The sequence below is a fragment of the Ips typographus genome, linkage group LG4 (genome assembly GCF_016097725.1).
Source record: "Ips typographus isolate SLU linkage group LG4, UJ_Ityp_2.0, whole genome shotgun sequence".
NCBI classification, from domain to species: domain Eukaryota; kingdom Metazoa; phylum Arthropoda; class Insecta; order Coleoptera; family Curculionidae; genus Ips; species Ips typographus.
This window is the reverse complement of record NC_138425.1, coordinates 10049457-10071770: the sequence shown is the minus strand read 5'-3', so window position 1 is coordinate 10071770 and position 22314 is coordinate 10049457. Positions and strand designations below refer to the sequence as shown.

Sequence of the window (22314 nt, the reverse complement as noted above, 5' to 3'; positions counted from 1 at the left end):
AATCTATTCATTTCAATAACTTTGTTAATTTTTTTCTGTCATGCTGGCTGATTATTGTCACTTGTCAGTGTCGCTAAGTCAACTTGTCAATTGACGTTAATATAAACACGTCGGCTGAAAACTTTAGGCTATTTTTCAAAAGTTTTTGAGTTTCTCTAATTATTTAGGGTTTAAAGTACCGTAAAAAACGGTCAACAAACACACTGAAAGTGTTAATTTAACCTCTAAGAAGCGTTGATTACTGTAGGACTTGCATGCTAGCAATTCGGACAAAATGTTGACCAAGTTTGAGACAAAATCAGCTCGAGTTAAAGGGCTTTCTTTCCACCCTAAAAGGCCCTGGATCTTAGCTAGTCTGCACAATGGATGTATCCAGCTTTGGGACTACCGAATGTGTACACTTCTAGAAAAATTTGATGAGCATGATGGGCCTGTTCGAGGCATATGTTTCCATAGCCAGCAGCCTCTTTTTGTGTCTGGTGGTGATGATTACAAGATAAAGGTATAATAGCTTTTTAACATAACTACATAAACTCTGCAACATTCGTAAATACTAGGTGTGGAATTACAAACAGAAAAGATGTATATTTACATTGCTGGGTCATTTGGACTATATTAGAACCACAATGTTTCATCATGAATACCCATGGATTGTATCAGCTTCAGATGATCAGACAATTCGTATTTGGAATTGGCAAAGTCGCACTTGTATCTGTGTGCTTACAGGTCATAATCATTATGTTATGTGTGCAACTTTTCATCCTTCAGAAGATTTGCTGGTTTCTGCTAGTTTGGATGCTACAGTCAGAGTCTGGGATATTTCAGGTAAGAAGGTGATATTAAAAGTTTCTTGTTTAAATCGTTGTTTTATTTTTTTGATTCAGTAGTTATTTTGCTGGTCTTATCAAATCTTCAATTGAAGTAAGTTAAAATATGAAAATCCATCAAAATTATGAGGTAGATTGAAATTTGGTTTTGGAGTAATTTTATTGATGATGAATTTATGTAGTTGTTTACTGTGACTACTATTTGTTCAAATACCCAAGTTACTATAAGAGTTTCATTACTCTGTACAGTCTCAGTGAAATGAAATGTGTGACATAAGGTAAAAATTAAATGTTTACTTCTAGCACACTGGGACTGGCATATAATAGTAGAAGTAATAAAAGTAGCAATTAAAAAAATTTAACAATTTTTGTCACTGATTTCTGTAACCACAGTACCAAAATTAATTTTTTCAATCTACACTGCTTCTGAATTTCTTATGTACCTTGAATTTTTTTATTGAGATGATTTTTTTGATTATGAAAAATCCAATCAAGCAATATTGATACAAAATAAACAATGTTTTTCTATTGGTATATTCAGGGCTAAGGAAAAAGAATGTTGCCCCTGGACCTACAGGTTTAGAGGATCATTTAAAAAATCCAGGAGCAACTGATTTATTTGGAGTATCTGATGCTGTAGTAAAACATGTTTTAGAAGGTCATGATAGAGGTGTAAATTGGGCTTCTTTCCATCATAGTTTGCCTTTAATTGGTGAGTTCACCTAGTAACTAACTTGGCACTTAATAAAAGTGTGAATCATAGCATCTGGAGCTGACGATCGTCAAGTAAAACTGTGGAGAATGAACGATTCTAAAGCATGGGAAGTCGACACATGTCGCGGACATTACAATAACGTTTCTTGTGTCTTATTCCATCCAAGACAAGAACTTATTCTGTCTAACAGTGAAGATAAGAGCATCAGAGTTTGGTGCATGCAAAAACGTACTTGTCTACACACATTCAGAAGGTTTATTACTGAAAAATGCTGAATCGAATTTTCATTACTTGAAAGTGTTTTAGGGAGCATGAACGATTTTGGGTCATGGCATCTCACCCCAATTTAAACCTATTTGCAGCAGGGCATGATGCAGGCATGCTTGTCTTTAAATTGGAAAGAGAACGTCCTGCATATACAGTGCATGGCAATCTTCTGTATTATGTGAAAGAAAAGTATTTGAGAAGACTTGATTTCACAACAGCTAAAGATGTACCAGTGATACAAATCAAAGGTAAGTAAAAGTGTTTTACTTTAAATTAAAGTAAATAATAAAGTGTTTATATTACTACAACATGTTCATAATCAGGACTAACTTAAGGACTAAAGTAGTGATTTAGAAATTTTGCACATTAAACACTGATGGACAAAATTAGCACATTAAACATTAGCATTTTTCTTTACTTATTATTGTAAAAAATATAATTTAGAGTTAATAAGATTTTTAGTCAACAGGTAAGAATAAGAAAAATTTATATTAAAATTAAGCTCCCTTTAAGAATACCAAACATAAAAAACTTAGAAAACAGTGGTTCAAAAATTAGGATATAAAATAAGTAAAAGCTTGGACTAAAATTATTAAAAAGGGACTTATTACTAAGGAGTAATTACTCATTTTTTAATTTTTATTTTATGTTTTCTTTATTTGAATGTTATTTCCTTCATGTCAGTGCTAATTTAAATATTTCATCATCACAGTCATTTCTTGAAATACTTTACAAACCATCACAATTTTCAAGGTGGTGGTAAAGTACCAGTTTACGGTATGTCATTTAATCCGGCTGAGAATGCCGTTTTGCTCTTTACGCGAACTTCAAGCTTGGAAAATAGCGTTTACGATCTATACGTAATTCCTAAAGAACAAGAAAACAGCGATCACGTACCAGAAGTTGAAAGTAAGAGGTCAAGCGGATTGACCGCATTATGGGTTGCCAGAAATAGGTCTATTTGCTTATAAATAGTGTACAATTTGTTGATTAACGAGTTTAAATTTAGATTTGCGGTCTTAGACCGGGGTCATCAGCTGGTGATTAAAAATTTAAAGAATGAAGTGACCAAAAAAGTTCAAACTCCTACTTGCGATGAAGTGTTTTATGCTGGTACAGGAATGTTGCTATTGCGTGACAGTGAGCACATTACTCTTTTTGATGTTCAACAAAAAAGAACATTGGCGCAAGGTAGATGCTTTGGTATGTAGTTGTAGCAAAGCTACTAATTGTTTATTGTAATTTAAAGTGAAAATCAACAAATGCCGTTACGTTGTTTGGTCAAGTGATATGGCTCACATTGCACTGTTGTCAAAGCATAATGTTACAGTGTGCAATAGGAAACTCGATGTTTTGTGCTCTATTCATGAAAATACTAGAGTAAAATCAGGAGCTTGGGATGATTCTGGTGTATTTATTTACACTACCAGTAACCACATTAAATACACACTTACAAATGGGTCAGTAGAAACGTGAATGCATAATTAAGTTTATTAAATTTGAGTTTTATTTAGGGACCATGGAATTATCCGCACATTGGATTTACCAATTTACATAACAAGAGTTAAAGGAAGCCAAGTATTTTGTTTAGATCGCGAGTGTAAATCCAGAATTTTAACAGTTGATCCTACTGAATATAAGTTTAAGTTGGCTTTGATTAATCATCGTTATGAAGAGGTCAGTGTTAATATGGTGTTATTTATTAGAACCCTTGCATTAAAAAAAAACTTTTTAAGGTGCTATACATGGTCCAGAAATCGCGTTTAGTGGGCCAATCTATCATTTCTTACCTTCAACAAAAAGGTTATCCGGAAGTTGCTTTACATTTTGTTAAAGATGATAAAACTAGATTTACTTTGGCTTTGGAATGTGGCAACATTGAAATTGCACTGGAAGCTGCCAAATCTTTGAATGATAAAGCCTGTTGGGATCAATTAGCTCAAGCAGCACTTTGGCAGGTAAATCAATGATTTAACCATTAAAAAATACATGCGCTAAATTGGTTATGGTTGCAGGGTAACCATCAAGTGGTGGAAATGTGCTACCAAAGAACAAAGAGTTTTGAGAAGCTTTCATTCTTATACTTAATTACTGGCAACCTGGATAAACTGAGAAAAATGATGAAAATTGCTGAAATCCGGAAAGCGCGGTCTTCCCAGTATCACGGAGCACTACTTTTGGGAGACCTGGAAGAGCGAGTTAGAGTATTGAAGGTCACCAATCAGTATTCCCTTGCTTATTTGACTGCAGCCACTCACGGCATGACGGAGGAAGCTGAACAGCTTAAGGAGGCCATTGGCGATGTAAAGAAATTACCTGATGTTGATCCAAATGCGAAATTTTTGAAGCCTCCACCGCCGATTCAGCAAGCTGAAAGCAATTGGCCACTGTTGACAGTTAGCAGGGTAAGTCAAATAAAATCTAAATTACGGTATTTAAGGTTTTGTACTAATTTACTGTTCTTGTTTAGAGCTACTTTGAAAACACAGCAGCTCAGACTACCTCTAGCAAACTTGTGGCTGAGCCTATTGTAGCCGATGACATGCAAGAAGCTCAAGGTTGGGGCGATGACGACGATGAACTTGGAGATGGAGGTAATATTTTAGTGGTACAGTATAATAATTAAACTGTTGAGAGTACTCATGAAAATCCATAATAATTGCAGTATTATAAACGTCATAATTAACATAAGAAAACCTGTGGGTGGACCAAAAAATTATGTATTTTCTTGATTAATTTCAGATGAGAAATCAAACGAGCCGAGAGTATCGGAAAGCGGTGAAGCCGGTTGGGATGTAGATGATGCTGATTTGGAAATTCCTGATCTAGGACCTGCACCTGCCGCTGAAAGTTCTGATAGTTACGTGCATCTTCCAGCTCAAGGTTAGTAATTCAAAAACGACAAATTGCTGGTACCACATGATGTGATTTTTAAGTATAAAATCGTTTCAACCACTTTTGTTAACATAATCACAAAAAACTAACCAAGACATATATTACAACTTTACTAAATATCAAGGGCCTTCGCCACGATTGGCCTGGACCAAAAATTCCCAACTTGCCGCCGATCATATTATGGCCGGATCATTTGAATCGGCCAGTCGATTGTTACACGATCAACTGGGCGTGGTGAGCTTCAAGCCCTACGAAAACCTCTTCTTAAGCTTATACAGTAGCTCTCGAACGGTTGCCAGTCATTTGGCAAATCTACCGCCGCACTTTACGCATCCTCTTAGGAATTGGAAGGAAGCCACCGTTAAAACTGGTTTACCGGCCACTGGAATCAACTTGAATGAGTTGGTGTCAAAGTTACAAGTAAGATTTGTTTGCGCATTATTTAAATCATTAACATTTATGCAAAGTGTAACTCAAATACTTCGGGCTCTTACAGGTTTGTTATCAGTTAACTACAGGAGGTAAATTCACAGAGGCTATTGAAAAGTTCCAACAATTACTACTGTCCATTACTTTACTGGTCGTTGACACTAAACAGGAAATTGCAGAAGCTCAACAAATGTTAAGAATATGCAGCGAATACATTTGCGGCTTGCAGATGGAAACTCTTCGAAAAACTTTACCTAAAGGTAATTGAAGCAACTCTTTTTGATACACTTTTTTATTAAAAAAAACATTAGGTTCGGCAGAAGAGCAAAGACGACAGTGTGAATTGGCCGCCTACTTTACCCACAGCAAATTACAACCGGTCCATCAGATTTTAACACTCCGAACTGCCCTTAACATGTTCTTCAAGTTGAAAAACTACAAAACTGCCGGGTCGTTTGCGAAACGACTGTTAGATTTAGGTCCAAGACCAGAGGTAGCTCAACAGGCCAGGAAAATCCTACAGGTAATTATAACTCATGGTCTGGTAATTTATTATTATTTCTTAAATTTTAGGCTTGTGATTCAAATCCTACTGATGAGCTACAGCTGCAATACGACGAACACAATCCATTCTCGCTTTGCGGTTACTCTTACACCCCAATTTACAGAGGTAAAGCTGAAGAAAAGTGTCCACTTTGCGGTACTTCTTATTTGCCTAAATACAAAGGGTCCTTGTGCAATGTTTGTCAAGTTGCCGAAATTGGTAAGGACACTATTGGTCTAAGAATAAGCTTACATCAATTTAGATAAGTTCTTCCTAAAATATTTTATTCTATACATAAGTTGGGTACCTAAGTGGTACCAAGTCAAACTATTTGTTTGTATAATAAAAGTATTACTACTCTCTAGTGATTTTTATTTTTTAAATTGTCTTATTGATTGTAGAGTGTTTTCTGTTTTAAAGAGCCACAAAACTTTAGTTGGAAATTTATTTTCTGTCACGTGCAGGACATTAAAAATAGTTGCTGGGTGTATAATAGGACATCATATAACATTGAACTTTTAAGGAAATTTAAATTTTAAAGGCCATGGTCGTTAAAACCTATTTCACAAATCTGACCTATTTACTTTTCAATATTCTTTTTGTAGTTATGTATAGGGTGGGCCAAATTGGATGTATTTAAATGGGAAGTGCTCTTATTAATAGAGATAGGCAAAAACTGATATCGGTGTCTGAAGCTCAAATTTAATAGAAAACCTAATGGCGAAAACCTGTATCTGTCACCGTTTGACAGATATAGGCTGCTTCGCTGAATTCGTACTTTTCTTCAAAACTGTCTAGCGTTTTTTATTTCTGAAAATACATTTCTAGAGCAACTTTTTGCGTAAAATCCAGTAGTGTAAATAGTTTTTTTTTCTATTGGACACGGTTTTTGAGATACGCACATAAAAATTGTTTTTTTAAATGTAACGCTCTGTATATTATTTCATTTTTGAAAATATATTCAAATTTGAAAAATTGCTGCGGAAAGTTGCATATTGATACAGACATTTTACATCAATTAGGCCTAGAATTAAAATAGCAGATGTAAAGTTGGTCATTATATTTAAAAAGACATAAGTTTGTTTCGTTACTCAAATTTGGGACACCCTGCATAATAACTGTTTATCTACAAAGTAGACCTAAATATTTAACGTTTTTTGTTAAAATCAAAATTAAGGAAGTTAAGGGGGTGGTTAAAATTTAACCAATCACCCTGTACGTTACTCTGTCACATCTGACAACCATGAATGTCATACATATTTAATAAAAATGTCTTCAAACAATAAAGGCATATTTTATAGAATATTTCCAACAGAAAAAACAGAATTTAATAACATAAAATTAGATAGAACATGCAACAAAATCTACGTGCGTCATTTACAAGAATTATCAAAAACCAGCATGCCCAAAAAGCCGAGTTATTGGGAATTCCAGTGCGATGGGATATTTTGGAACACTGACCAAGACACGGTGGCCAATGATGTGCTTGATGGTGTTTTAGAAAAGTATAACACATCTTCGGTATTGTTCTGACCCTTTGTTAGTAATTTAGTAATTAATATAGGGTAGTGAACGGTTCTAATGCAATTATTCTTGCGTACGGACTAGTGGGTTCTGGTAAAAGTTTTACAATTAGTGGCCTCCAATTTACTGAAGAGGTATTCCAACGACAACTCACAGGAACGTTGCATTTTACTGACCAAATTGCAGGAGTTTGGAATATTACCGCGTATAGCAAAATTGTTGTTGGAGTTTAAGAAGCAAGAACCACCAAATATGAAAACATGCATTCAGATGTCTTATGGGGAATTTTACAAGTCGCACGTTATAGATTTATTAAAATCAGATGAAGTGGTGGTTGACGTTGCTAAATGCAGGGGAATCAAACGAGTACATGTGTGTAACTATTTGGATGCTATGAAATGCATTTTTCTAAGTAAATTTTCCATAATATTCAAAACTCAGCATTGACATAAGGTTTTTAAAAACTTATAGGTGAAGGGCGTAAAAGTTTTGCTGAAAACTGTAAATATCTAGCAAACTTAGCAACTAGCGTAGCTACGTTCCACGTCATTAGAAAAAATATGGATTTAACGAATCCAATCAAAATCTGTTCGAGGGTTGGTTATTAAATCAAATTGAGAGTCATTTCTTTAAGGGCACGTTTCAGATCCATGTAATTGACCTTGCAGGCAGCGATAGCTGCATTAGTAGCAAGCATCTTTGCAAAACTCCTAAACAAATTGGTCAAGCAAATATTATGAAATCACAACTAGAGCAATTTGTTTTGTGCCTTAAAGCAAATACGTCTGAAGATGCCAGAGTGAAACATCGATCAAATGCTTTAATGTTTTACCTAAATGGGGACTTTTCCAATGATAGCATACTAAGGCAAATAAAACTAGCCTTTGCATACAATTTTTCAATAAAACTTAATTACCGGCAGGATTATTGGACACATTAAAGTAAACACTCAAGATCTTTTAGTAACACTTTCGATGTTACGATTTGGAAACATTGTCAGAGGTATAAAAATGCAAAGTAAAGTCATTTATTTCGAAATAAATGAAGAATTGGAAGTGGCCTACTTGAAGGTGTATAGTTTTTACATCTGTATATTTTCACTCAATTTAATCACATTTTAGCACAAGTTGGAGTTGTTAGAAAAAGAAAAATACCTCAACTCAACGTTGCTTAATCAAGATTTAGTCTCGGTCGTGAATTGCGATAGACTGAAACAACTAAATAATTTAGTACGAGACTACCTTGATGACAAAGTGAACGAAATTACGGTTGTTAATATAGCAGATGCAATGTTGGTGCTACAAAATTTAAAGGCAACTTTCAAAGAATCTCAGAACGAGGTTCAGAAACTGCAAGCCGAAAATCAATCCCTAACAGCCAAACAAAAGAAAAGTGACACAAGTTTGAAACAAAAAAGCTCCAAATCAACAATATCCCAAAGCTCGGTAAATTTCTAAGTTTTTCACAATAATACTTTATTAAGTTTTAGGGCAATTTCAGAGTAGGTTATCAAGAAAATCTTCTAAACCCGGTTCCAAAGACAGCATGTCAAGAAATAAAAGAACAAGTGAAAAAGATATTGCACTTTCTACAAACGAAGCTGCTAGTAAGTATTCTCCTTAATTAATGTGTCCTAGTTGTAAAACAAATTTTAGTACCGGAATTGTCAATATCTCAAAAACGAAAAAAATCGACGAAATCATCAACAAGTGGCTTCAAATCAATCAGCAAAAAGAAATCAAGCAACACCTCAATCGAGAAAAGGGATTCAAAAAGTAGCATCGACACGTTGCAACTGCCTATTCCAGACAATGTCCCGGAGAAACAGGAAATGTGGAAACGCTTTACATGCAGCAGCAAATACAAAGAACGCCTAGAAGAGTATAAAGAAAACGAAGCAGAAGTGAAAATCAGTTTCACTAATTACCTACGCGAAATAAAAAAAATGCAGAACTGTCGGGATGCAGTTGAGAAGTGTTGCACTGATTTACTATCGGTATTAACGTCGCTATACAGTCTCTTAAAATTGTGATTCGTTAAATTCAAACTTCAGGCACAAACTTACAGAAAGTTCAACACTAAAGACGAATATGACAAAGACGGAATGTTGATTACATCAGACGTGGAACAAGAATGCTCTTTGCAACTAAAAGCTGCACAGTGTTCGTTAACAGAGCAGCAGGAAAAGGTTCTTACAGTCCAAGAAGTGCTGAAAGCTCATCTAGAGAACAGAAAAAATATCATAAAACAAACGGAAGAAGAATTTGACCAGTTTTGCACCGACAATTACCAACTTCCGACTGTAGACGTGGAACTAGTTCAGAATAATTTGGTAATGATAATTATGTAATCACTTCTCGATTTGCATAATTAACTTTCAGGAAGCGTATACTTTTGATGTTGATCTGAATAAATCTATAGACGAGGTGGAAGTAACGGAAATTACTCGAATTCCAGAAGTGGAAAATTCGAGGCAAGTAGTAAGAAATTTACAAAAGATAATGGCGAAAGAACGGGACAAAAGGAGAAAAATAATCTATGACAAAAATAGGGAATGGAGAAACGTCTAGCAAAGAAATTTAAATAAAAATATTTGTATACTTTCTATAGTTAGGATGCATTGATAATGAACTTAATTTAACCTTAAACCTTTTAAATACAGGGAAATCCAAGAAATGATTCAAAAGCGCAACTTCTATCCCATTTAAAGGAGTTGTGTTAATGGTCAGACAATCTGTACACCACCGTTTTCACCTTCAATGATTGTTTAAATAGGGTGACAAAGGGTTAAGGCACTACCAGCTATATCTTTGATCTTTTTAAGCTGAATTTGCCCCAAATTTAACTTTATGAAAGTGAAATAAAATTCCGCTTAGCGACGGAATGACCATAACCGCGAGAGTATCAATTCATTGGGCTTTTAAAAATGGAAGAAAAACAGCAGATAGAAATATCCATTTTGTATATTCCATCAGAAATATTATTTGCAACATGTTACCATCAAAATTTGATAAAACTTGATGGTACACCCTCAATACATAGAAATATTTGATGTGATTTAATAAAAATATTGTTAGGTTGAAAACGCAGTTCTTTACCATTACACTAACAGTCTCGCATCGACAATGCGAGTGACAACGCAAGATTGGCATTGCGAAAGTTAAAGATCAAATTTACACACAAATTATTACAAATTAAATTATTAACTGTTTCCTGCAGAAATGCCAATCTCGAATATGACACTCCTGCGATAAACGTCGACTCCTAAGTGTTAAACTAAATGAAAACAATGGGAAAAACGCGGTCCTTATCTTTAAGCATTTTCTTTTGGTTTTTCCTCAGATTTGGTTTCCTCTTTCTTTGCCACTTCGGCCTTGCTAGCCTCATCGAAATTCTCTACCAAATCGGGAACGTCTTCCTCGTCTTCTGGCACAATTTTACTGACTCCTCCAGCGTTTGCAACCGAATTGGCTAAACGCTTAAGTTGAGAAATACCTTCAGGGCCTAACTGACTCAAAATTCCAGGAAGCATTTCGGTGATTTGTTTGTTTTCACCATGGCCGGTGATCGCAAATGTGTTGGCGGACAGAGAGGCTTGGGTTTTGGGGTTGTTGAAATGGATCACTGATCCATCATCTTTTATCATGTTCACCTGGAATAAAATGTTACTGATGTAGCAAAATAGAGCTTCTTTCATGTTGTTTATTAGTTCTGTATTAGCATTTAATAGAAGTTATTAGTGATTTTATCAATGTGTCAAACAAAGTAGATCAATTCAGTTTTTGACCTTTAAACTACCAGTACTTTTATTATATGGAAATGATAATAGAATTATTTATAAAAAAACTTCTACAGTTGCTTTTAATTGAATGTATAAAATGACAAACATTTAACCACAAGCATTACCACACCAAATTTGTTGTTGTTAGTTGATCAAATGTCTTCTAACTCAAGTGAATAATAATTTTGCAACCACATAAGCTAAACACATGACCAAACTGAACATTTTGGCCAAGGTTCTTCTGAAATACCTATAACCTACTGCTGAATACTAATGAAGTGAAAATCTGGGACCTCCTGTCATAACAAACTTTATTAGTTGAGATACTCTGCTTAAATGTAAGAATTAAAAAAAATATATATTCAAAACCTAAGAAGTACCAGACCAAAAGCTCATCCACAGTAATAAAAATTTCCAGAAGAACACACAAGAAGTGTATGTTACAAGAACTGTGATCTATTAATAGTAGATTGAAAAAATCAGGATTTAGGAGAGCAGGCTATACAACCACACTACCTTGTAATTAAAATGTGACTGTATACTCAATATATTTTTTCATTGTTAAAGGTCACCTAGATATGCAAAACTGAACACTACAATTACAACAAAATGTTTTTTTTTTTGGTAATAACATCAGTCACTTGGCCTTGTGTATTTTACATTGATATTTGACACCCTAAATGCACATGTTTAGGAAAACTGAAATTACTCACCTCTTCAATGCCAGGGATGGTGTTTACTGATAGTTTCTTCAAAGAAGACTGTAATTTCTTATCGTCTGTGGCCTGAGTTGAGTGTACAACCTTCTTCTTTCGCCTGGGAGTACCTTTACCGCCGATCCTTACTTGGGCAACTTGGGACTGCAATTTCTTCAATTTTTCAGCGTTCATGATTGCTGCAAGTCTGTGCGATATTTGGTCCGATACCTAACAGTCGATGGGTGGAGAATTAAAAACAATACAAACGAAAACAATGCTTTTGTCGAGACTTTTTCGTTAACCACACGTGCTGCCTGGGCCGGTGTGGTAAGAAAGAAAATGGTGGACTTCCTCGTTCCCTGCCTGTTATGAACAATGGTGCTTGCGCATCGAACCGCCAAATTTGAAGTTAAATTGTTCTTAACCAAACAATTTTGTTTACGCAGACTTTTATGGTACAGTTTAAACTTGCAGTAGAAGTGCAATTAAATATTTAACGGAATTGGGGTTACAAATTAAAATAAGTATCAAATAGGTGAATATAATACGTAAATAAGTTTTAAATTTAAAAATCCTAAAATGAATATTTTGAAAAATGAAATTGAACGACTTTTGACATTTGATATTTGAAATTGCTAGCGGTTTGCTGCTTATGAAAATGTAAGCAGTTAGCAATGTTAGGTTAGCATTCTAGCACTCAGCAGCAAAATAATTATTTTGCTCATTTGCTGCCCTTTTACTGCGGTTTAATATTTTATTTTTAGTAGGTGAACTAGTAAAGAACTTTTTAATTGCTGCAGATTGTAGTTAGTTCTAATCTGAGCTCAATTTTAATTAGCTCTTAATTTTATTATTTGTGCAAAATACAACACCAAAACGTCTCTAATGTCGTTAACAGCTGAGTGCTGACAGTCTGACAGTGACATTAGACATTTTATCCTTTCAGTAAGAAACGACAGAATAACAGGAACTAAATTTGCTCATTTACCTTTTGTTGAAGTCTGGAAATGTACCTTGTATTTTTGTTTTCCTAAATTTTCCTCCAATGAAGTATTTTACATGTCTTTATTTTATTACGTTTGTTTGTTGTGTTACGTCTTGTTGTGACTGTATATTGCCAAGTTGATTCATTGAAGAGGTTAATCAGAAAACCAGGTAAGACATTTTCTCAAGTCATGTTTTTAGGTTACTTTTTAATTAAAGTTTTCTATAAGTATTTTAAGGTTTTACTTTTGTAGATGGATAGCGTATTGTTCCTGTCTTTTATAGTTGCCCGTGCGCTACAGTCTATTTATAATAAAGCTAGTTAAAGTATCAAGTCTATAGCAAACTAAAATTATGGTTAAATAGTTTGTTTATTATTGTTTTAAATGTTTACCTTTATGCCTTAAGTCTTGACTTGGAGCAGTAAAGAGATTATATAAGAGAGAATCCTGATTTTTTCTTTTTAAAGCCTCTACTAAACAAGACAAAAATTCTACTTTGTTGTAGCATTTGTAACTTATAACTAAAAACATGTGGTGTAAAAAAAAAACAAAATAGTAAGTAAAAATCGAAATAAATCAAGCATTCAAGTTTAAATTAAAGTAGTATTTGGTTGGTTAAGCCTTTATGGCATGGTTGAGCTACATTTATTCAGTTCAATTTTTGTGTTAGCTGTGAATATTGTGAACAATATTTTCATCTTTATTTTATTTTTATTTCAATTTTGGTTCCAGAACCTTTGTTATGGTTCCCCCCTCCTACAATGGGTTTGATAAAATAGTACATAGGTACATGAACAAGACAGGGACACATTCACAGGACAATTTAACAATTGAGATTTGCATGTGACAGATTTGATGCAAAGTTTTACAGTCTAAAACTCAAGCTTTACTGAATACATATTTGAAACCTCATTTGAAACTATTTAATTACTATTTTAAACCTGCTTATGTTGTCAAAAAGTTCTCAAAAAGTACACAAGGGTATTATTCTAATTAATTGCTGTCATTAAACTTGGTTTTGAACATAGTTATTCAATATTTCGCCTGATTGATAACCACTTAATAGTGAGTTTGCACTTTTAAAACAATGGAATCATGTTGTCACCCTTGGTTCACGTTCAAGTTTATGGTTTTTATATTATTGTATGTTGGTAGCAAGTACTTGTAAATTGACTAAGTGCTTTTTAAATACTAAAACTAAAATTGGACTGGAGCTTACACTACAGTGCAAATACTTCAGAAAGTTCTCCCAATCACGTGTAGGAAAAAGCAATTTATCAGAAGCCAAATAAGATGAAATTCAGGCTTAAGTTGAAACATCAATTTATCCCAAATTTAAAAAGTATGTTTCTTCCACATTATGGTTAGGTAAAAGTGCAAAATATTTATGCGTTTTCTTATTAAAAAAAAAGCATGTCATGTTCATGATTTCAGTATAATTTCAGGGCCGCTTACAACCTTTGTTATTGAACACCATTATTTTTATTGCTAAAAGTTTCTATTGCACAGCTCACATCAATTCAGTGATAAACTTAATGTAGTAATGACATGGGAATGAAAATCTATTGCAGCTTGATTTATGCTATTAATTAAAAGGCCAAATTTGGCAAAAGTCCAAAACTGGTTAAGAATTTCAGCTATTTCAGGTAGTTCCTTTCCTTGTAACCTTTCCTTTCAGTCAAACCAGTAAAGTTAAATCTAAATTGATACAACTTGAAGTGACCTAGCTAGGTAGTCAAATTACACTGAGAATTTTGAGCAATCACAGTATTTACTGTAATAATTAGAGCATGAAGTGTAAAACAATTTTTATTCATATCACTTATTGCAATTAGTGTGTGATTTATGTTGTACTTAATGTCTGAAGTGCAGAAATCTTTTAGACTTCCTTAAATTTTATTCTGTCCACTATTCCTTAGCCAACACTAAAGTTAGTCGATAGTCGTCGCTAGTGAACGATCTGAGATGCGATAATTTCAATCTACGTAAGTGGTAACTGGTTTTTCGAATACCGGACAGTTGTCTGCCTCGACGCATTGCCATTACAACATTTTGAGTTTCGATCTTAGTAACTTTACATACGTGGACCTAGGCTAACATTGACCTTCTCGCAGAAATCCTACTATCCTCTACTCCTTTACATTCGCGCGATCGGTATCGCAATAATCCATACTCGTTGGTAAAGTACTGTGTGTCGTTTACACACATTTTGTGAAAGTCATCATACGTAGTCTATTTTGAAATGCCGCGGCTTTTTATCCACTGTAGCGCTCGTAATCTTGCAAGTAGTATGGCAGGAAACAATATTCTTTGTAATGTTGTTTTGTGACTATTGACTGTACTTTGGCTAATCATTTAGGATTTGTGATGGTGTTTTTGAAAGGGAATTTGCCACCGTAAGTTTTTGCATCATCAATTTTGACTGTTTTCTAGTCAGTGTTTTTGTCTTACATCAAGTAGTTTGGTTGTAAAGTTCTTCACTACTTGTTTACTACTATCTAGTAAAAAAGTGAAGTGTTGGTTACGTTCAGTTGAACTTAAATCGTACAGGTTATACATCAAGGAATGTAATTATCCGCGAATAATCTAATAAAATGTAAGTTTTTTAAGAATTGTTTTCAGATATCTTTATCTGAAATTCTGTGCAAAAAACACTTGAATACAATAAGTTATATTTGGCTGTTTTGCATGTTTAAGGACTGGTTTGCACATTTAAACTTACTAGGAACTACAGCTTTATTACAGTATTAGTGACCGTAAAAGATAACAGTATTGACATTACAAATATTTAGGAAAAATTGTAATTCCAGGTAAAAATTAATGGTATGTAATAACGATTCAATCAAGTGGTTCGAATATTTGACTTTTTCCCTTTTGTGAACTACCCTAGTGCTGAAGCTTTGAAACTACAAACTGATTTTTAATAAAATAATTTAAAAGATTACATCCTACCTGACTAGGTTGTTAGTTAATCTGTTTATCATATTGACCACTCATTTCCGCGCGGTCAATTATTCAGGTGATAACGACCATGACTAAGCACCACACAATCTCAGAACCTATTATTAATGTATTTGTATAATAAGCGTGTTTGCCAACTGTGTTGAAGATAACAGGGGAGACTATAAATTATAATGTTATACTAATAGAGATTTTTTTATATTTATAATACTATTATTACGCATTTAATTAAAAAATAACTTAATCGATCTAATAAATTGCAGTTTACAAATTATGGAAGGCGATGACGACTCTACAGGTTATAGTGTCGGAAGATCACCTTCCAATTGTCCAAGGAGTGCTTGCAGTCCCAATAGCAGCTGTAGCAATGACCCGGTTGATATGTCTTTCATGATGATCGATTACCTGAAAGATGCTATGAAGGTATTTTTTAAATTTATTTTTATCTAATTCTATGAAATAATGTGGATAATGAAAGAAAACAGGCATCATGTAAGTTTTAGGGGAAAACCCTTAGTCTACAAAGAATTACCATATCAATTTTATTATGCAGTCAAAATTACTTGCTGCTGATGTGTTTCCATAGGTTTAAGACCCAGATTACAGATTCTGATAAACAGCTTGCTATCATAAAATAGTGCAAATTCCTGGAAATCGTTTTCGGAACTAATTCCCAAACTACGTTGTTTCATTAAAGTTTACCAACATTGTAATGCATATCCCTTTACTTGCTTAGTTTTTTATGCATTATCATCTAATCACATTTTAGTTACACTACTTATAACAGCTTTTTGATAATTGGCTTTGTTGTATTGCGATATTTTAATTTTCGAGAACTCGCAGCCATGCATATTATTTAAAATGATGACTTGCGCTAACTAGTGAAGTAATTAAACTCGTGTTTGTAGTCCCTGATATTTATTGGTTTCTACCTACGACTTTATCATTTTGTCGTAGAAACAGAAATTACATTAAATGGTCACGTACACTGTAAATTTCAAATTTTATTGCTTTTGGTAGCTTTTTAATTACTTGCCGTTAACTTATACATTTTTGTTTATTGCTGTTATGTAATTTAGGTCAAGTTTTAACTGACTTAAATATATTCTTTAGTTTAAAAATGTTCTAAAAATTGGTGTTAAAAAGAGTTATTGACTTTGGCTTATGTTTGGCGCAAAAATAAACCTTGAAAAGTACAACATCAAAGTATATCATTAGAATTTCAAGCGTTTGCTAACCGTTTTTGTTTGGATTAATGCAGCTGAATCAATTTGTAACTGGATAGCACTAGCTTTGATACACAAACTGACTTCAGAAATTCACAAACTGATAATATTCAAGTTACAACAATAAGCTGTATATGATTTTGTTATTATTAATTAAATCATTTAATAGCCTGGATTGCACTGAGCATGGTGGCACCAACCTTGAGTGTGATAATTTTTAAACAAAACAAATTTTTCAATAATTTGGTTTTAGGTATTTCAAGTTATTTGTATATTATTAAGTTTGATTTTTTAAGTCTCTTATGGCGTATCTGTTAATACGTTTCACAAACAACTTAAAACAGTTCCACATTGCAGGCTATGGATATGATGAGGAGTCATCGAATGTTAACCGACGTCACTTTGGAAGTAGGTTCGGAGAAATATCATGCCCACAGAGTGGTTTTGGCTGCAGCTAGTCCTTATTTCAAGGTATGTCAATTTTTGTCATACAAATAGAGCAATTTTGAAACATTCCTAATTTAAGGCGATGTTTACTGGAGGATTGAAAGAATGCGAAATGTCCAAGGTAAAATTGCAAGGCATATCACCTACTGCTATGCATAAACTGATTACTTTTATGTACACTGGAAAGATTCGTGTTACGGAAAATACTGTTTGTCAGTTATTGCCTGCGGCTACTATGTTGCAGGTGAGTTTTTCTGGTGTTTTATGGTTCCAGTTTGAGATTTTTATCGCCTTTTTAGGTACCCAATGTGATTCAAGCTTGCTGTGATTTTTTGGAACGTCAATTAGACCCTAGTAATGCCATTGGAATTGCGCATTTTGCTGAGCAACATGCTTGCATAGAGCTTTCTAAGAAAGCCAATCAGTATATCGAAAGGCGGTTTATTCAAGTAGGTTTCCTCTACATCTTAGAAAGTTATTGTACTGATTATTTGTGTGTGTAGATATGCCAGGAAGAGGAATTTTTACAATTAAGCAGTCACCAATTAATTCAACTGATTGGGAAAGATGAACTGAACGTTCAGGATGAGAAGGAAGTGTACAATGCCGTTTTGAAATGGGTGAAATATGACGAAGATAATAGAAATAGGAAAATGGAGGATATTTTGGCGGCAGTACGGTGTCAATTTTTACCGCCAAAGTTTTTGAATGACCAAATTCAAAAATGCGATGTTATTAAGAAAACCCCAGCCTGTAAAGAATATTTAGCCAAAATATTTAAGGTAGTATAGTCAGTTAATTAGTTTACTTTGTAATGTGCAACTACATTTTTAACAGGATTTGACTTTACACGTACGGACTGCCGTAAAAGAACGAACTCCAAACATCCCTAGGGTAATATACGTTGCAGGAGGCTATTACAAGCAGTCCCTAGACATTTTAGAAGGTTTTAATATAGACGACAAGACGTGGATTAAACTTGATAGACTGATAGTACCTAGGTCAGGTTTAGGATGTGCTTTTTTAAAGGTAACACCTTTATACGGGCTTCAATTTGGTAAATTTTACAAAGTTTGTTGATTTTAGGGACACTTTTACGCAGTAGGAGGTAGAAATAATAGTCCCGGTAATAGTTACGATTCGGATTGGGTGGACCGTTATAATCCCATTTTGGATGAGTGGATGCCCTGTCATCCGATGACTTGTCCGCGAAATCGTGTTGGAGTGGCTGTGATGGATGGTTTGCTTTACGCTGTTGGAGGTGGAGAATGTACAAAGTACCACAACAGTGTAGAATGGTGAGTTTTACTGTTTGCTTACTTTGTGTTTTATAAACGGTGCTATCACTTGTGTTTTGGTAGTGTAAGTAAATTGTTTCATCAACAATTTATGAAAAAAAAGCTTGAAAACAACAAATTTATGAAAGGACAATGTTTTTAGCTACATACTGTCACATTTTAATTTCTTCATTTTTTATAGTTATGACCCAGAAATGGACAAATGGACTCTAGTCAAACCGATGCACTACGCTAGATTAGCGGTAGGTGTCGCAGTAGTCAATAGAATTTTATATGCCATAGGAGGATTTGATGGTACAGTGAGGCATTGTTCCGCCGAGTGTTATCACCCTGAAAATGATGAATGGAGTATGATTCCCCCTATGTTTACTGAAAGAAGTGGAGCAGGTAAACAATATTGGTTTATTTGATTTTTTCTGTTGTTATTGTTTGTAAAGCCATATTTTACTTGTTTTTAATTGTTAACCGTTTTGTGATGTTTGTTATTGCAGCTTTAGAACAATTCTTTAGCTTGAGACTGCTGCTTAAGTCTTTGTATGAATACTGATTTTCTAAGATTTAGTAAAGAATTAAATACGCCATTTATCTGCCTTAACTTTGTACTGCTGTGACATTCAACAATTTTTTGATCATCGGATTATTAAAACAATAATTGTCTTTAAGCTATTTCTAATTCGTACTGGTGTGCAAGTCATGTTTCAGATTTGTTCAGATTAAATAATTTGATATTGCTGCTATCTGTAATAATCAAATATTATATGTCACTACCTAAATTGTATGTAAGTGGAACTGGGCATATTCCACTCTAATGTTTTGTTTTTTTTTTAATTAAAAAATTGGTAGAAAAACTGGATTCACAGGATCATACTTGTGGTATACTGCAATATTCTAACTATTGTTTCTATGTAGGTTATATTTTTACACTAAATTAAAATATTTTTCAAAAAAGTAAGAACGTTACAAGTTTCTTCTCTTTGTAGGAGTATGTGCGATGGATAAATATATTTATGTGATTGGTGGTTACAATGGTAAACAATTAAACACAGTAGAACGCTACGACACAGATAGCCAAACGTGGGAGTTTCTGTCTAGCATGAAAATAGCCAGAAGTGCCCTTAGCGTAACTGTTTTAGACTGCAAAATATATGCCATGGGTAAGTAATTTCTACAAATTTATATTAAATGTATAACAACTATTAATTACTAGAAAGAACATTAGTGGATTCTGTCTAATGCAGCTTTTAGTAGCCTTAAACATTGACATTGTTCTCTTCTAATTTTATTTATATTTATAGGAGGATATGATGGTCAGCAATTTTTAAGAGACGTGGAAATATACGACCCTGCTAGTGACACGTGGTCAGAAGGCACTCCTTTAACATCAGGTATGTTAGAAATTACCATTTCAACTATTCATTTTTTTTAACCAAAACGTATAATTTCCTAAGTGTTATTAATAAAAAATAATCACCATCATTTAAATAAATTTGTTTGGGAACAACATGACAAAGCACCTGGGGTAATTTGATTTATTTGAAAAGATTTCACATTATTTAAAATTTCACGAATATAAGGCAATTAGTTGTTATTAGCCGTATTGATTTATGTTAAAGAATCTTATTAATATTTTAACTATACTTTTTCTACAATAGTGATTTTATTACAATGTTTTTGAAATTGCTTGCTGTTATCAGTCGTTTTACACTGATAAACACAATTTTCTGTAATAACAATAAATGATAAATCCATATTTCTTGAGATACAAGACGTTAATTGAGAAACGACCAAAACCGTCCTGATATAAGGACATAAACAACACTTCCCTGGGTTAAAATTAAGCCAAAAAACAAATTGGTTAATTTAGGCTACTTAGACATTTTTTTTTCACATGCTTTGCCACTATATACAGGGTAGATAGGAAGAGTTTTTGTCATCAGCTAAAAGTCAATAAATCAAGCTCAGTGATAGTCCAAACCTCATCAAATTGTTTCAAAAATGGCGAGGTTTTAAAAATTACCAAAAATTATGTACTTTTATTTACTTGTGTAATCTATGTTAATTTTCTCATTTTAATGACTTTAGCAGATTTGTGAATATGCCAAATATTTTTTTTTAGGTCGATCGGGACACGCAAGCGCCGTATGCTACAATTGTGGCACTCAAGATCGCGGAATGACTATGGAATCCGAGCAAACATTAACGGTAAGTCCGCAACCTAGTGTATCACCAGGTACGGGCTACCGTAGTTCCTGCTCTTAAAGAGCGTGTTCTCTTTATTATGAAATTGTGTATTATAAATGTATATTTTTACAAAAATGGTTACCCTCAATTTGTACTATAGGTCTGATAGTACTTCTGCAAACCTAATTAATGTTAGTTTCAATATTTTTCTTGATTTTTCAATTAGACCTTATTTCAGAGAGCCAATTTTCCTAATCGTGTCAAAACTGTCTGGGCTATTGTTTTATAATCTCAATTGACTAATATAAACTTAGTGTACACTTTCAACAAATTTGTTAAAATTGACAGCAACATTTAGTTAACTAAACAACAAAATAAACTATGGAGATGTGCCATATCAAACTGCAAGTAATAGATACTTTCTGATAATTAAATTCATCCTCTTAATCGTTTGAGATGCTTAATTATTTCATGTGCTGGACACATATTGAAATGTGGCAGTAAGAATTGTCTCGAGTTTAGTCTCATCTCTGTCATCTAATTAGTTCTTTCTTGAAAAATATAGATGTCAGTGATATACTCTTATAGGCCTTTTTAGCAGTTTTTTTCAGCCTCATCCTGCCTTCAAACGTGACTAAGTAGTTTATTTTCTGGATGTAAAAATCCCCCTGTAAATAGATTTACCGGTCCGACTTATTTTTAATAAAGTGTAGATGTATGAAAGGCTGTGATACCGATAATGCGTAATTTAGAAAAGCATTTAGTCGCTTTTAAGTACCATGTTTCGTACCTTGATCTATTGTATAGTTTTATTACTAGGAACAAGTCGTGACTTAACGCTAAATTGAAGCATTTGTTAAAAAAGCAAATGTGCTGGTTTTACTTATTACTCAAGTGTCTTGTTTTGTCCTTTTTATACGACATTCCATGATTTATAAACTTTATTGTTTGATTTTTCAACCAAACGTCGTTATTAGAGGTAATACAATTTAGAAGGTTTAAAAGTCATATGTTGGTGACTGTTTATATTATTTAGGTTATTATAGGGGATCACTTTTACATTTGCGAATTTTATAATTAGCTGGAATCATTTGCAACCTTACATTTGAATTAAGATTTAGGCAAGTCCTGATATGACTGATAAATGTTACATTGACATTGAATTTATCTTAAAAAATAGTTTCATGATGAAACGCGAAAGTAATTTACAATATTATTCTTATATTAAACTGAGGAGTTTTATGTTTACATTATAGTTTTTGTAATTTTCGAGGTTATTTTATTGTGTGCCATTAATCTGTTTAAATTTTCCATTAGCTTTTAAAACATATTTAGACGCCAAACCGCTTCGTCTTTTTTTCACCCAGGGAATTACGTAGTTTTCTAAGATAGTTCAATTTAATGTAGAGATAAGTGTATATAAAACAAATTCTTATGTATGAAAGACTATTTTATAAAAAAAATTGTACAGTATTTTATAAAATAAATATTTCCAAATTTTATTATGGTTTTCTTTCAACCAAATTAATACATAC

The 22314-nt window shown here is 33.4% G+C and overlaps 4 protein-coding genes across 7 annotated transcripts; 3 read left to right on the top strand and 1 right to left on the bottom strand.

The window, feature by feature from the left end:
- The first annotated feature begins 89 nt into the window (after positions 1-89).
- On the top strand, positions 90-6037 carry alphaCOP (coatomer subunit alpha). Its single transcript, XM_081979159.1, has 17 exons — positions 90-502; positions 558-825; positions 1369-1539; positions 1591-1795; positions 1849-2057; positions 2563-2764; positions 2819-3000; positions 3059-3269; positions 3324-3486; positions 3546-3767; positions 3825-4214; positions 4280-4403; positions 4552-4692; positions 4829-5124; positions 5201-5393; positions 5445-5656; positions 5707-6037. Exons 1-17 carry the CDS (start codon positions 275-277, stop codon positions 5941-5943), a joined length of 3654 nt encoding a protein of 1217 aa, XP_081835285.1. The 5' UTR covers positions 90-274; the 3' UTR covers positions 5944-6037.
- Positions 6038-6898: 861 nt separating this feature from the next.
- Positions 6899-9811, top strand: LOC145728718 (kinesin-like protein KIF9). The gene is made up of 11 exons (XM_081979160.1): positions 6899-7182; positions 7242-7335; positions 7388-7613; positions 7673-7797; positions 7848-8068; positions 8124-8271; positions 8323-8646; positions 8702-8807; positions 8857-9197; positions 9255-9533; positions 9583-9811. The coding sequence occupies exons 1-11, from the start codon at positions 6947-6949 to the stop codon at positions 9769-9771; spliced, it is 2289 nt and encodes a 762-aa protein (XP_081835286.1). The 5' UTR covers positions 6899-6946; the 3' UTR covers positions 9772-9811.
- Positions 9812-10148: 337 nt separating this feature from the next.
- Positions 10149-12053, bottom strand: LOC145728720 (transcription factor BTF3 homolog 4-like). Its single transcript, XM_081979166.1, has 2 exons — positions 11696-12053; positions 10149-10853 (listed from the first exon to the last, which is right to left on the bottom strand). Exons 1-2 carry the CDS (start codon positions 11870-11872, stop codon positions 10515-10517), a joined length of 516 nt encoding a protein of 171 aa, XP_081835292.1. The 5' UTR covers positions 11873-12053; the 3' UTR covers positions 10149-10514.
- A 564-nt stretch (positions 12054-12617) lies between these two features.
- Keap1 (kelch like ECH associated protein 1) lies at positions 12618-22279 on the top strand. Of its 4 annotated transcripts, none has more exons than XM_081979163.1 (12): positions 12618-12835; positions 15891-16050; positions 17211-17324; positions 17380-17544; positions 17600-17749; positions 17804-18082; positions 18138-18329; positions 18387-18598; positions 18780-18985; positions 19579-19752; positions 19894-19983; positions 20715-22279. In XM_081979163.1, the coding sequence occupies exons 2-12, from the start codon at positions 15901-15903 to the stop codon at positions 20855-20857; spliced, it is 1875 nt and encodes a 624-aa protein (XP_081835289.1). In that variant the 5' UTR covers positions 12618-12835; positions 15891-15900; the 3' UTR covers positions 20858-22279. The 4 variants fall into 4 exon arrangements, with proteins under 4 accessions (XP_081835289.1, XP_081835288.1, XP_081835290.1 ...); XM_081979162.1 differs by lacking the exon at positions 12618-12835 and adding an exon at positions 14708-15062; XM_081979164.1 differs by lacking the exon at positions 12618-12835 and adding an exon at positions 15119-15262.
- The last annotated feature ends 35 nt before the right edge of the window (positions 22280-22314 follow it).

Excerpts from the sequence above, each read along its gene's own strand:
- LOC145728718 (XM_081979160.1), top strand. The coding sequence starts at position 6,947 with ATGTCTTCAAACAATAAAGGCATATTTTATAGAATATTTCCAACAGAA. Across the intron at positions 8,647-8,701 it reads CAACAATATCCCAAAGCTCG|AGTAGGTTATCAAGAAAATC; the intron begins GTAAATTTCTAA and ends GGGCAATTTCAG. Across the intron at positions 9,534-9,582 it reads AACTAGTTCAGAATAATTTG|GAAGCGTATACTTTTGATGT; the intron begins GTAATGATAATT and ends ATTAACTTTCAG.
- alphaCOP (XM_081979159.1), top strand. The coding sequence starts at position 275 with ATGTTGACCAAGTTTGAGACAAAATCAGCTCGAGTTAAAGGGCTTTCT. Across the intron at positions 2,058-2,562 it reads ACCAGTGATACAAATCAAAG|GTGGTGGTAAAGTACCAGTT; the intron begins GTAAGTAAAAGT and ends ACAATTTTCAAG. Across the intron at positions 5,125-5,200 it reads AGTTGGTGTCAAAGTTACAA|GTTTGTTATCAGTTAACTAC; the intron begins GTAAGATTTGTT and ends GGGCTCTTACAG.
- LOC145728720 (XM_081979166.1), bottom strand. The coding sequence starts at position 11,872 with ATGAACGCTGAAAAATTGAAGAAATTGCAGTCCCAAGTTGCCCAAGTA. Across the intron at positions 10,854-11,695 it reads CCATCCCTGGCATTGAAGAG|GTGAACATGATAAAAGATGA; the intron begins GTGAGTAATTTC and ends ATTTTATTCCAG.
- Keap1 (XM_081979162.1), top strand. The coding sequence starts at position 15,034 with ATGGTGTTTTTGAAAGGGAATTTGCCACC. Across the intron at positions 17,325-17,379 it reads CAGCTAGTCCTTATTTCAAG|GCGATGTTTACTGGAGGATT; the intron begins GTATGTCAATTT and ends TCCTAATTTAAG. Across the intron at positions 18,599-18,779 it reads TACCACAACAGTGTAGAATG|TTATGACCCAGAAATGGACA; the intron begins GTGAGTTTTACT and ends CATTTTTTATAG.